Genomic DNA, 13706 nt, shown 5'->3' on the forward strand with positions numbered 1-13706 from the left:
CACAACCCTCTGAGCTCTGCCATTCAGCCACTTCTCAAGCCACCTCACTGTCCACTCATCTAAACCACACTTCCTAAGCTTACCTGTGAGATGTTATGGGAGACAGTGTCAAAAGCCTGGCTGAAGTCTAGGTAGACAACATCCACTGCTCTCCCCTCATCTACCCAGCCAGTCATTCCATCATAGAAGGCTATCAGATTGGTTCAGCATCATTTCCCCTTGGTGAAGCCATGCTGACTATTCCTGATCACTTTCTTGTCCTCCACATGCTTGGAGATGGCCTCCAGGATGAGCTGCTCCATCACCTTTCCAGGGATGGAGGTGAGGCTGACCGGCCTGTAGTTCCCTGGGTCCTCCTTCTTGCCCTTTTTGAAGACTGGGGTGACATTGGCTTTCTTYCAGTCCTCAGGCACCTCTCCTGTTCTCCATGACCTTTCAAAGATGATGGAGAGTGGCCTAGCAATAACATCCGCCAGCTCCCTCAGCACTGGTGGGTGCATCCCATCGGGGCCCATGGATTTGTGGGTGTCAAGTTTGCTTAAATGWTCTCTAACCCTAACTAACTAAATCATTTATTTGTATTGATATTAAAGTTGTGTTAGCATTCAGAAAGATAAAAACACAGACTGAAAGACAAGCTCACACACCAAATTCTAGAACAGTATTTAGATCTTGACCTCCCCAGACTGGAATACTATGTTTAAACTTTGAGCCCACCTCTGTTATGCTGGGATGATAGAAGAAAACAGATATGATTTGTAACTTTAAACAGCAATCTGTATTTTTTAGACTTTAAGCAACTGATTACRTTAATTGGGGAAAGCAAGTTTTCTGACAAAAGAATCTGGTAGAGATAATGAAGGAAGGAAACATATGAGAGGTTGCTGATTTAACTATGTAAATTATACCCTTTTTAATTATGGCCCTACAGTTTATAGGTGTGTAATGAAATGGCRTATGTAAAATTATACTGTCCACAACAGACTAGCTCAGAATTGTTGTAATTGCAAAGCAAGGTGGGAGGCCCTCTGTTAGGGCTGCCTGTCCTCATTTCTCTAATTGAARTGAGTACCCCAATGGGCAAATCATTATTTCTAATATTATATACACAAATTAAAACTCCATTTAGAGGTACAGTGGGACCATCTTATAATTGACTTTGATCGTGAAGAAATATCTCAGTAATATTTATAGTAATATGGTCTCTGCCAGAAAGGATATCTAGAAAGGAAAATATTATTTTACTGAGAAAGCCTGAGCATGTGTAACACCAAATTTACTAGAGCTGTGGGGACTGAAATAAGCTTCTTTGGTGCAGTAAGCTGCCTAATAGCAGCAAAATGTTGCTGAGACCCATCTTTCAACTTCCTATTTTGCTTTCTCAATGGTGCAGGTGGTGAAGGAAATTRTAGATTGCACTTAAGCAGACAGCTTCTTCAATAAGTCAGAACACCTTTACATATATATATATTTTTTCTGTAGGTTGACCCTTGAAAAAAATACTCCTAAAAAAAACATAAAAATATTCTAAGCATTTAAAATTTCATTTTTCCTCCCTGCAGGAAATGACAACTATCCAGCAAGCCACTATAGCACTGGGGGAGCCAGTGATCATCTATTAGCAGTTTGAATGGACAGGCAATCACTTGAAAGTCTTTGATCCCCAGGGGTAATTAGGAAGACATTGAATAGGAAGTGCTGAYTCTTTGCATTGAACAAACATTGAGTTTAACTGCTTCATTTTATAACATGTCTTTCTAGTCACTTCCTTGAAAGTTTCAAAGAAATGTGATGCTTCAGCTGGAAGCTTTTTTCTTCCCTATTAAGATCAATTGAAAACTAAATTAAAATATAAAATATTCTCCTAAGAAGGAACTAATACTGTTTGGTAGGCCATCTGCTTCTGTCTTGGAAATCTTTGATACTGCTCTTCATTCAGGAGGGGTCAAAGAATAACCAGCGTGTGTCAAATCAAAACAAGTGAGTGCATTCGCAGCCAGGGTTTTAAGTGATTACCACAATGCTTTGTTTTCTGGAGAGGCAGTTCCCACTCTGGTGGTAAAATTTTAAGAGGTAGGAAGCTCTCTGTCATTTGAATTCCTTCCTTGCACAAAAATCCTGATTATCTCTGAAAGACCCCAAGCGTCTAGTGCTTGAGTAATTTGAACTCTGTATTTGGAAGAATGGCTCAACAGACAGGTTCCCAGGTGTTACTGGACATACTCAGTAGCATGTGGCTGTAGTAATCCAGCTGTGAAAGCACCTACCTCTTGCTTCAGGACATTTGGGATGCAAAAAGAAAAAAAAAATCCCATCTATCTATCTATCTACTTATGATTTGCTTTACAGGGTGTCCTCAGGCCGTACCTATGCTTTTCAAACCTCCATGAGTTCAACAAACAGAGAAGGTGCCTCCTCTTATAGAGTGCCCTAGTGGTTAGAGGACTCGCCGAGGGACGGGGAGATATGGATTTTACAATTCTCAGCATGAAGGAGGTTGAACTCACAGCCCAGCCCAGTAGAGTATCTTTATCCCAGCCTATGAAGAAGGCTTGTAAATCCTTTTTCTCTCTTTGAATCACTGTGCAGTCAGGAAGAAAGCAAGATGGGGAGTTTACAATAATGAGCATTACCCTGAATGTCCCTCCTTGTGCCTTTATTTTATTTTTTCCAAACGATTGTCTTGTGACAAATAATTCAACAGTCCAGGAAGCAGAGCAAAGGAACTTCCCAGTCACAAGCTGTGAGTCTTCACTTAAATATCCTGCAATGAAGCTGCCTTTTGGGCTCCTTTCTTTGGWGATCTGTTAATTTCGCATTTCTAGATGTACAATAGTTCAGATTCAGCTGTGTTGTGGATAGTGCTGGACGCAGGATTCTCTGTTCCCACAMAGATGGAGTGCTGTCCTGATGTGCAAGTCTACGGTCTTTTGGACAGATCTGGGCAGGATGATTTCTGAGCTCAGGTTTTCAATTCCTTGAGTAAGTGCTTTAAGCCATGGAAGAGAGCATTTAAGCACAGGAAATAATTTCAGACACTAGAAACTAAGCACATAGCAGTGCAGAGTTTCAATCACAAGGTAATTGCCAAAGTCCATGCAAGAACTGGCCTTGCAGGGATCCCTCTCTCCTTGCCGCACAGTGGCTGGCTTAGTGATGCAGGTCTGTATGTGTACACGGTGTGAATTCATGATAAGGTACCTAATGTGCCTCCAGATGATAATAAGGACCACTGGGCCCTTAAATCGGGATACTGAATTCCAGTTCCAGAGCTGAGAACCTGTTAGGTACTCGGGGATTAAATTGTTGCTGCACTCAAGGTCAGAGTGTCCCATGCCCTTAGACGAATGTCAGCTTGGACCTCTCTTGACCAGGGCTTGGCCTTCCTATAAACAAGGAGAGCAGGTACAACCTACTGCCCCCAGGCTTGCTGCTTTTACGACCTTTTAACACCAGTAGTGCCATAGGAGCCGCTTGGATCCTCAACTCTTGGTGCGTTGGCATGTTGGCATGGCACTCTGGGGCACAGAAGTGTTGCCCGACACTGAAATGGAACAACCATGTAGGAGAGAAACACAGTGTTTGTTATCTTTGTTTAATGTTTGTTTTTATTCTCCTTAATCTTCATGCTTCTCCCTTGATTTACTGAAGATTGACAAACCAGTGATTATTTCATGCTGAAAGGCTCTTTTTCATAACACTGAATGTCACAAAAGTATGATTAATTCTGCAACAGTCAGTTCTCCCACTTCTCCAGAAATCATATAATTTCAGTGTAGAGAGAGACTGTTATCCAGATAATTACAGTCAAGTTTATTCCAGAGACAGGAGTGAAAACAATACATTTACCTGAGTCAAAATTAGCCCTAAAAGTATGGTGGAATTCAGGTTCTTTTAATTAGGAGAAAAAACAAAACTCAGTTCTCTTTTTAGAGAATGTGGTTATAATAAGGCAGATTAGCCAATCTGAAGGTTAAAGAGGAGTGTGTAAGCACAAGATATGTTATGCTTGGCTCCACAAAAAAGCAGGGAGAGCAAACAAGCAAAACAAAAGAAGGAAGGAAAGAGGGATGCAAAGGCTGTTTAAAAAGTTTTTCAGCCTCTGACTGAGCTCCAGCTGTTTTTCTGTTCCAAGTGTTGTCTTTCACTTTTTTCTTAGCTTTCTTTGCTCTTTCCTAACTTTCCTTCTTTTTCTGTTTCTCTCATTCTGTATTTTTCTCACCTTCCTCCTCTTGCTTGCTCATTTTCATTATTCCATCAGCCCCTCTCACCTGTCTTTCTCCATGTTCTCACACTGTCTTTTTCCATGTTCTTCTTTGCCCCATGCTGCACTGGGGCAGAGGGTGTTGGAAAAATGTTTTCCCTATGAGGAGTGCTCTTTTGGCTTTTGTTTGCTTTGGCTTTACTGTCACCAGCGCAGCAAGGTGCTTGTAGAAACCAGTAAAGGACTGGGGCCAAACTCTTCTCCAGGTTGAGCCCCATGTTAGCATCGGGGATGATGGAGCAGTTGTGCAGAGAAGCTTGGCTTTCCCAAGGCTTGTGCTCTCCTCTGTGTTATTTATGCAAAATAAACTGCCATCTTTAGATAAAATATAGATTAAAAACACGGAGCGTTCTTTGTGCTAAGATACTGACTAATTTTTGCAAATGAGGCACCCAAAAGACTTTCTGTGTTGCCTGGATGCCGCTCACTCTCTGAGCTCACTGTAAATCCAGGCTGTGCAGCATGTTTATGTTGATGATGATTAACTCTCTGTTTTTATCAAACTTCTATTCTGAGAAACTCTTCTTTAATTRTTCAGAGCAAGATCATAAAACAGTTGTTATTTTATTCATTCGTGAGCTTCTGTAGGAGCTTAGCCTGGGTGAGGAATCCCCAGGCCGGCAGTAGTGCCTTCAGCTCTGAGAGGGCAGGAGAGGAGGCAGCAGCCAGAGCCTGTGAGTCACTATGAGAATGCATTTAACAAGCACTATAGAAGCAGCTAGTGGCTTCAGCCATAGACTTTAAATTAGGCTTTAATTTCAAACATCATAACTGATTGGTCTGGTTATTTATTACACTTAGCTTTCTGCTTTGGGCAAAGCCACAAGCTAATAAAGGGGCAGCAGTGTGTTTTCAATTTTTTGCTGACTTGTCTGGTTTCTGGGGGTCTCATATGCTTCAGTAAGCATGTCTTGTCTTTTCTTCTCCCTGTGATCTATCACAATCATCTGCCTCTCTCTGCTAACTCCTTCGCTCCATCAACCTGTCCCAAGAGATGTCCATTTTGTTGACCATGTGAATTATTATCTTTGTTTGTCCTTTTTCATTTAAATGTTGTTCCAGTTTCTTTGTTRTCTGCTCTGCTGAGCAAGATGTTTTGACTGCTCTGTTTTGCTGGGTCATAAACCAGTGGTAATAATACAAAGATATCCAAAAGCCTGGGCCTCTTGAAAGCAAACTTTAAAAGYATATCCCTCTTTTGTTGGCTTAACAGCATCAGCTAATGTTGCTTGTGACCTCCACAAACAACTATGGAGTAGGAATAATGCAATACAATAAGAAATAATGTTATAAAACCTAAAGAATCATGGTCCTGAATACTTGGTTCCACCAGTGTGAACTTTGATTTGTTTGGATTGCAAAATAGCTCAACTGATGCTAAAATGTTTGTAAATGTGTTGCTAAAATGAATCTAAGTCTACTGCCAAGCAAATGAGTAACCACATCACACTTCAGTGGCTGAAATGCTGAACTCAGCAGAATAGTCAAACCCTAAAAGGAGCATAGCGTTTGACTTCCCCCCTTCTTTTTGCCACCCAGAAAGCAGCYGGTGACACCTTAGGACCAAGGATAAGGTTGTTTATTCTGCCACAGAAAATTCTGTTACCCATTCAGCAAGTTTCAGGGCRCCTTTTGCTAGCACTTAGCTTCAGCTGAAGGACTGCACAAGTCAAAGGTTTGATTTCAAAACGCTAGCGTAATGGATGAGACGCCTCCCCTTTACCACATTGTCTCAGTCATTGGTGCTGAAATCGCCCAGAGAGCCCAAAGGCAAAGAGTTTAAACAACTATGGGAAACGTAACCATTGCGTCTRCAAAGAACATGTCATAAGGCTTCCTAGGCAGTGGAAGCTAATGGGATCGTACAAAACGGTACACTTCAATGATTGTTAAGTACACTGAGCTCTTGTAATACATGGGGAGCCTTCGATATCGGAATATCTATTGAGCATCATGTTTGGAAGGGAGAGGGAGAAGGACATGTGGGCTGTTAGGAAGGCACTTGCTCTTCTAGAGCCACATCTCACATCTAGCTGAGCAAAACAAAAAAAAAGAAAACGTCGGTGGTTCAATTGACATGGAGCCTGAGAACATCAGGAATCTCAAACTATTTTTGCAGCTTCACTTYGCTTTTAGGAACATTTTAAGACTTCAAAGCATATCATTGTGTCTCTCATCCATGTTATCCAAGCTTTCCCTGATAAATGTATTTTTTTTTCCACCCAGAAGAACTTTGCATCAATTTAGCACAGAACAAGTTTCAGTTGTGCCTCTCCTAAAAACTCTGCTAGAACAACTGTGTGCATCAACAGTTTTACGTATCCCCTATGAGAGTTAGAGATCCAAAACACCTACTGCTGTTACTTTTTAGCATGGTAGTTAGGGGGAACAAGCAGAAGACTGAATCTTCTGCCAGCTTGCAAATCAGACACCATGAGTATTTGAAAGATAGCAATGATAAACACTTCAGCAGGTGATTTTCTAGTAACATAAGTGGTACCAGAGTGTGTTTCCAAAACAAACAATATTTTTTGTTCTGGTTTCAGGAAAGTGGTTGGTACCCACCTGCAGCAGAGATCGCATGATGTCTGTTTGCCTTATGGGTGTGAATATTTATAGGTTTTTATTTTATGCTTGGGAACATCAAATCAGAAACCCTCCATAGAGCACTARTCCCAGTCTTTTGCACTCTGTTCTCTTGATTCTTTTCAGGCAAATTGGTAGTCAAAATGCTTTTCAGATAGTTCCCTGTTTCCCAGATTTTTGCAATTTGGTGTGCAGGGTGTGCATACATCTCATTCTYATGGGTCATCAATGTGATGATGTGTGCACAAGAAACAGTGTACACAAGAAGCTTTTTGTTTTAGACAAAATCTATTAACCAAAGATAGGAGCTGACATGTTAATGCAGGCCTGTGTGATAACATAGATACTTTTATCTGCCTATGATAACACAGATAGTACCTATGTTATAGATAATTCTATCACATTTTCTAGATTGGGACACTGCAAGATGCTTTGCAAACATTTAGGAATGAATGGTTACATTAGTCATGTCAGTAAAGTAAATGTGAATCTTGCATTCAAGGAAAGTGAAACATGGAATGGTTGATTGACTCGCTTAGGGAGCAGACTAATGTGCAGAAAAGCCATAGAACTTCCTGTCCTTGCCCTTAGACTGAAGCAAGATTTTTTTCTCATAAGACATTTTCTCTCAGGAGTTTTCAAATGCATTTTGCATGCCCAGAAAAGATGCTCGTAGCCCTCTCAGTACCCCCAAAACAATGCTGACTTCTTCACCTTCGTATTTTTGCAGTAAGCAATGACCTACAAGCCATACATTCCCATGAAGGAGAAGAGGGGAAATGATGACCTTTAAATATATACTTAGGAATTTGTATGGCATTTACACTATGATGTCCATAGGACAGAGCAATCTGAATGGTCTAATGGAAAAGCCATTGGTTCAATGCCTGCCTGTGCCGTTGATGTCCATGATAAGCCCATGAAAGTCACTGTGATATACAGACATCTGGTATATGTGGTTGTATTTTAAGCTCTTAGAGCCAGCAGAGATATCTGGACTGCCTGTTGTCTAGGACTGTCTGAGCCTGGAGGAGTGAAAAATACATTGTTCATTCTGCTTTGGACTACAAACATCCGCGTATGATTAAATGTGGGAATTCACACRTACTCAGAAGCCCTAAGCTCTGTAAGAGCTTAGAGACAGGCAGGAAGGCACCTGTGTGACACTTTGGTCCATGGAGAGGTCCAGTCTGAGTGGCATTCTCAAGCGATGTCTAGTACTGAGCTTAGCACTAAAACAGCTGGAGGAGGAATGCCTGAAATGCCTGTTAGAGCTTGTGAACCTCTGAGCGCATAGTAAGTTAAAGTGAATAACACATAGCGACACATAATCTCATTTTAATGCCCAGTCAACTGAACTGAGTCAGGCCTTTAATCTGCTCTAGTACCCTTTTTCCTTTCTACAAAGTAGGGAATAACAGATTCTTACCTTCTGAGGTGTTAGGAGGTTAATAGTTGTGAAGTGTCCAGGCACTCTGATAATGAGGGTCGTATAAACACAAAGATACTATACAAATGTGGCAGTGCCAAATACTTGATGCAAATTCCTTCCTCCCATACTGATTTCCTCTCTTCCCCTGCACAGTATTTCTGCCAAGTAAATATACTCCCTTCAGATCAAAATACCAGCCAGTAGGTTGTTGGTAGTATTCCTTTTTGGTATGTGTACCTGTAATCAAATGTTCTGGTTTTGAAAAGATTCCCAGGATACTTTCCTTGCTGTTTGGGGGCTTTAGGAGAGTATTTTCTTTCTTAATGGTTAAGACTTGGTTAACAAACCGAGTCCCTGTTTACATGGTAAAATGAGAGTTTTGCTCTCAATGTGTTTTGAGATGTTCTGTTTTCTACTAGTGTAAAGACAAGCTTATTCATGTTGGTAGGTGATAGACGACCTAATCGAATCTGAAGTGGAAAAAAGTACTAATTTTGCTAAATATGTCTGAATATGCTGGTATTCAGATAACTTTTCAATTCTCTTGAAAAGATTATTCCTGATGCGCCGGTTTAAATAAACTAACCATTTGTCCCTCACAGCGTTAGCCAAGCTCAGATGTATCTTTGGGAATAAAATGAGAACTATAGGCAGTAAAAATGCTCTGTTCCTTTCCTATTTTTAACTCTTTTTGTTTATGTTAAATGGCTGTGATGCTAGTGCCATTGTACAGTTTCCTGGAGAAATTATAGTGTAAAATATCAAAGCACTCCCTTAAAAAAAAAATGTCACTCCAAGTGTAGCAAATATCAGATCATTTAACTGTGGAGAGCCTGAAGGTAAACTGGATGCTGATTAAATATGAAATGTTTGTGTTGGGGAAGGAAGAACTGATATAGGAAGCCACATTATTTTGCTTTATATTTTCAAGGGGCAAGTATTAAAACAGTATAAGCATACAGTTCTCCATATTCTTCATACAGGTTTGTTTTTTTAAGTASTCTGCCTTGTTCCTTAACTTCACTTGTCTTTATGCAATGCCTTGRAACACTCATGTGTGTAGTAGATGACTTTGCATGGCCCAGAAGCCTACAGAGAGCTGTGTCCTGACATCACACAAATCTAAATGGTGCTGCTTATTTTTAAACCTTGAGGATGTATCTTTGATCTGAATAGGAGAAGCTGAATTGTATTAAGGAGTGTTCAGTCACAGGGCCTCACATTCCTGGTGCTGAGCACAAAGTGAGGTGTACAAGATTGATCTTGAATTACCTTAGTTTTCACTTGCTCATATTCAAGAAAAAAAATTGTCAAGAGATATTTATAAGAGCTTGTGTGTATAATTGGTGGGTAAAAAATAAATAAGAACCCATATAATAGCCTTTGAATACAGCAAAGCAAACCAAAGTGTAGCTTTCTTGGATTTATTGGTATGTAGATAGATAATATTCCTTGTATTTACGTGTTCAATGCATTGTCACTTCAGACTTGGGAGTCTTCTGAAATATGGTGCCTGATTATTCTCTCATGTAGGCTGTAAATCAGAAGTAGTTCTACAGGAATAAGCCRAGTGGATTGGTACAAGTGATCCAATACTAATTTAAGTGGGTGGAAAGACCGAGGGAACTGGTATGGTAGAATCAGCAAGGGATGTCTAGTAACATGAATTTTATTTTTGTCCTAAAACAATCACTAATAATTAGGAAGTGAAGTGAGGGTTTAGAAAGTGCCCCTGTAGTTCTGAAACTCTCCCAAACAGAAAAAGATGACTTTTCTCATTGCTCACCACAGCCATGCACCTGTTTGGCCTAAACTGGCACCTGCAGCCGATGGAAGGGCAGATGTATGAAATCACGGAAGACACAGCCAGCAGTTGGCCAGTGCCAACGGACGTCTCCTTATATCCTTCGGGGGGCACAGGGTTAGAGTTACCTGACAGGAAAGGCAAAGGAACCAGTGAAGGTATGGTTGGTGTGTGTCCATGTTGTGAGTCTTCTGTCTGCCTCTGAACTCCAGCCATCCAATCTCATGTTCCATTACCCTTAATGCTGCCATTATCAGGTGCTTTTCCAGTCTTTCACTTCTAGAAGTAGTAGCCGTCGGTCTTGTTTCCGTATGTTTCTAAGTTTCATACCCTTCTTACATCCACTAATGTGATAGAAGAGTACCTTTTTCATCACACGTTTAAGTTACTCTCGAGGTGGAAACATCTGTACCTTATCTCACTGGGTACAGCATTCCATCATCAAAACCCTGCCTTGCGTGGCAATTTTCATGAAAAACAAACAAAAACATTTGTGCCTTGAAAATTAAATGATTCCTGGAGCGTTGGATCAAGCTTTCTCTACAGCAGTACAAAAATGTTTGTTCTTGGCTACTAGTTGCCACCAAGCACCAGAATATTTGCTAAGAACTATTTCACTGTGAGTTTTGGCACTCTGAAGCTGGACATCTCTTTGCAAAGGTAGTCATATAAAAGACCTACTTTCCACAAAGTATCATGATGCTGACAGCTTGCAATTTCAAATGAAATTAGAAGCACCTGATGGTTTGTCAGTTCAGCAGTGCATTATCCAGCAGCTTTACATCTTAGCATACTTTGTATAGAAGCAGCACTGCCAAAAGTACCTGTAAGCTCTGCAAAGTACAGGTGTTTTATCACTCCCGAGACTGAGTTGGAGAAATGAGGAATCCAAAGTTTCAGAAAGCTGTTTTGTTAGTGTAGCAGTGCTTCTTTGTATGAGATTAACAGATTCCAGTAAAATTATATTTTTTAGGCTATTTTTGATAGTTATTTTGAGGGAAGAGTGTTTGTGGGTGGAAGATAAGGAGTATGCAACTCATACTCAGTTCTGAACTCAGAAGTCACTTCTGGCAACTCATTGAATTCAACAGTTTCCRCAGAGGTCCCTGTACTTTGGCTGAAACTCTGTGTTTATAGAGCTCATTTATATTACTTGTAGTATTTTTGCTTTAAGAGCATATCTGTTTTTATTAGTTTAAATGAAGGACATAACTATGTGTTCCTTAAAACAGTGTACTTACTAACAACTGATGGAATCAAGTTGCTGCAATGAAAAATGAGCTAAGTTGGTTATTTTCAGCAAACCATACTAGACAATACAGCAAGCCACAGAAATCCCTGCTGCTGTATTCAAAAATGCTTCATAACAGATCGTCTCTTCTTCTCTAAGTTGCCATATGTTTCATTTTTGAAATATCTGCTTTTGATCTGTCCATTACCTTTTAAAAAGTCAAAATGAAAATATATTCAATGTATCTAAAACTGCAGTCCAAATCAAAGACTTCCACTTGATTTCTTCTTCAGCCATGCTTATAATGAAATCAGTAAAAGATTTGGTTGCTGCCAAAAAGCTCTGTTAAAAGAGAAATCTGGGAAATACCATAGGTTTGTCATTAAAAGACCTTTCAAGCTAGCCCTTCATGCAGATCTTAGGGAATCTTTTAGACATAGAGGAGAATATCTTGTCCTCACTAAAAAAGTACATTAGGACAAGATCTTTTTTACAGAGGGTAATTCCACCCAGCCTCAAAATACAGCTTTTTCTCCATCAAGTGACTATGGAACTAATTCTTGGCTAGCAATGTTGCATGACTGCTATTCTAAATCAGAATGTATGTGTTTGAAATTTCTTAAAATTTTRATTTAAAATATATTTAAGAGTATCTTGATCCCAGTGAAATAGTCTGGAATGGGTTAGAACATCCTTACAGCTGATCTGAATGTATCATTACCAGTGCCTTGCCAGTTAGCAGTAAGAGTCTTTTCAACTATGGCTGTGCTCCAGCAAAGCATTTACGTGTGTTTAAGCCCATCCCTGTTCAGCAAAGCACTTAATCACATGCTTACATTTAAGCATGTAATTAACTGTGATTGAAGTCAGAGAAATATAAGTGTGTTCTTAAGTGATTTGATGAGTCAGGGTACCTTGCTATCGAAACCACAAGCAGATTTGGCAGTGGCTGACATGAAATAGTTCATTTTGATAACCAAATAAATTAGAAATAGTTGCTACGGCAACTAAAAAGTTCAAGGTAATGTGTAGAAAGAGCCAAGTAATTGAGAGGCTAATTAAGAATTCAGACCTGAAGTTAATTTTAAGTAGTCAAATATTCTGATTAAAAACTAATTTTTGATTAGAAGCTGAAATTACTTTCTTATTGTACTTTCTTTATGAAGTATCCAGTCCTTAGGGCCTGATCCTGCTATAGGTTAAAACTAACAGAACATAGATTGTCTTCAGGGGCTTGAATTCAGCCTGATGAAGAGAGTCCTTCTTTGGGCTTTTGTGTTAGGGTAAATCTCAGCCACTGGCAATATCATATAACTGCTCTGAGGATATCAGCTTTTCCGACTTAAAATTGTCCACCAAGAAGAGACATAAACTTTGTAATTGTGTGTACAAACAATTATTTCTGTGAGGTTATTTTTTTTGATTCAATCACAGAAGCATTTTTGCTTGCTTGAGCAAGCGTTGCTCTCTGTAGATGCAGAATCCATGCTGTGCTTATTTCCTCCAGGCTATCTATTGCATAGCAACAACTATCATTTAAATTCTCACCTTCCCTGATTCCCTCACAATCTTTATTAATGAACAATCAGGGAGCATATCAAACACTTTAGGTTTTCATCTGAATTTCTATGAATCTATAAAACATGTCAGTAGTAATCAGAAAAACATATCCATATGGACCAAAACATGTGGCATCTTTGGCTCTTCTTTAATAGAATCCTGCAAGACTTTGCATCTCACAATAATAGAACAAGAATCTTTGCATGAAGACTATGGGAACTGTTTCCTTTAATCCTGACAGYGTGAAAAGTAATTTTTAGTATTCCAGATAAATATTAACAATCCAGATCATAAAGTAAAACCCTTGGAATCAAGCTAGTCTGATTTTCATTGTACAATTGTACTCTATCAGCTTCATCACAAATGGTTCAGTAAGAATCTCCATTTGCTGAAGCTGCTCCTGATTATCTAAGTTAAACTTTGTTTTGACTAAAAAAGAATAAAACTGTCTGCAGATTTTTCCCCTGCATTCATTTGAATGCAATGAACAAGGATAAGTGAGGGTCTGATAAAACCAGATTTTTTTTTTCTGTGAACAGGTATACACCCTTTGCTTTCTAAACTGTGCTGGCATGGAAAAAACTTCTGCCACAAGGTAGCGTAAAAAATGAAACCTGCCATCAAGTCCCACTCCAACAATGTACTTGAGCAGTTGCTAACTTTACATCACAAATAATGTTATTTGGACCAAAAGTTGTGCTGAAAAGTTTTATACAATAAAAAAAAAGAAGAGAAAGATTCTCCATTARCGAAGCGTCTCTAGATACTTTTTTTTGTTAACTGATAACATGCATTTAATTTATATATGTATTTTAGAAAGACAGCTAAC

The 13706-nt window shown here is 39.4% G+C and overlaps 1 protein-coding gene across 1 annotated transcript in view; it reads left to right on the forward strand.

Moving 5' to 3' along the window:
- The window catches only part of TENM4 (teneurin transmembrane protein 4), a 348330-nt gene that overhangs the window by 151635 nt on the left and 182989 nt on the right, over nucleotides 1-13706 (forward strand). The window contains exon 6 of the mRNA XM_026063905.1: nucleotides 10074-10244. Coding sequence (XP_025919690.1) covers nucleotides 10074-10244 — 171 coding nt within the window. The remainder of the gene's footprint in view (nucleotides 1-10073; nucleotides 10245-13706) is intronic.

This window comes from Apteryx rowi, unplaced genomic scaffold, assembly GCF_003343035.1.
Source record: "Apteryx rowi isolate R43461 unplaced genomic scaffold, aptRow1 scaffold_101, whole genome shotgun sequence".
Taxonomy (NCBI): domain Eukaryota; kingdom Metazoa; phylum Chordata; class Aves; order Apterygiformes; family Apterygidae; genus Apteryx; species Apteryx rowi.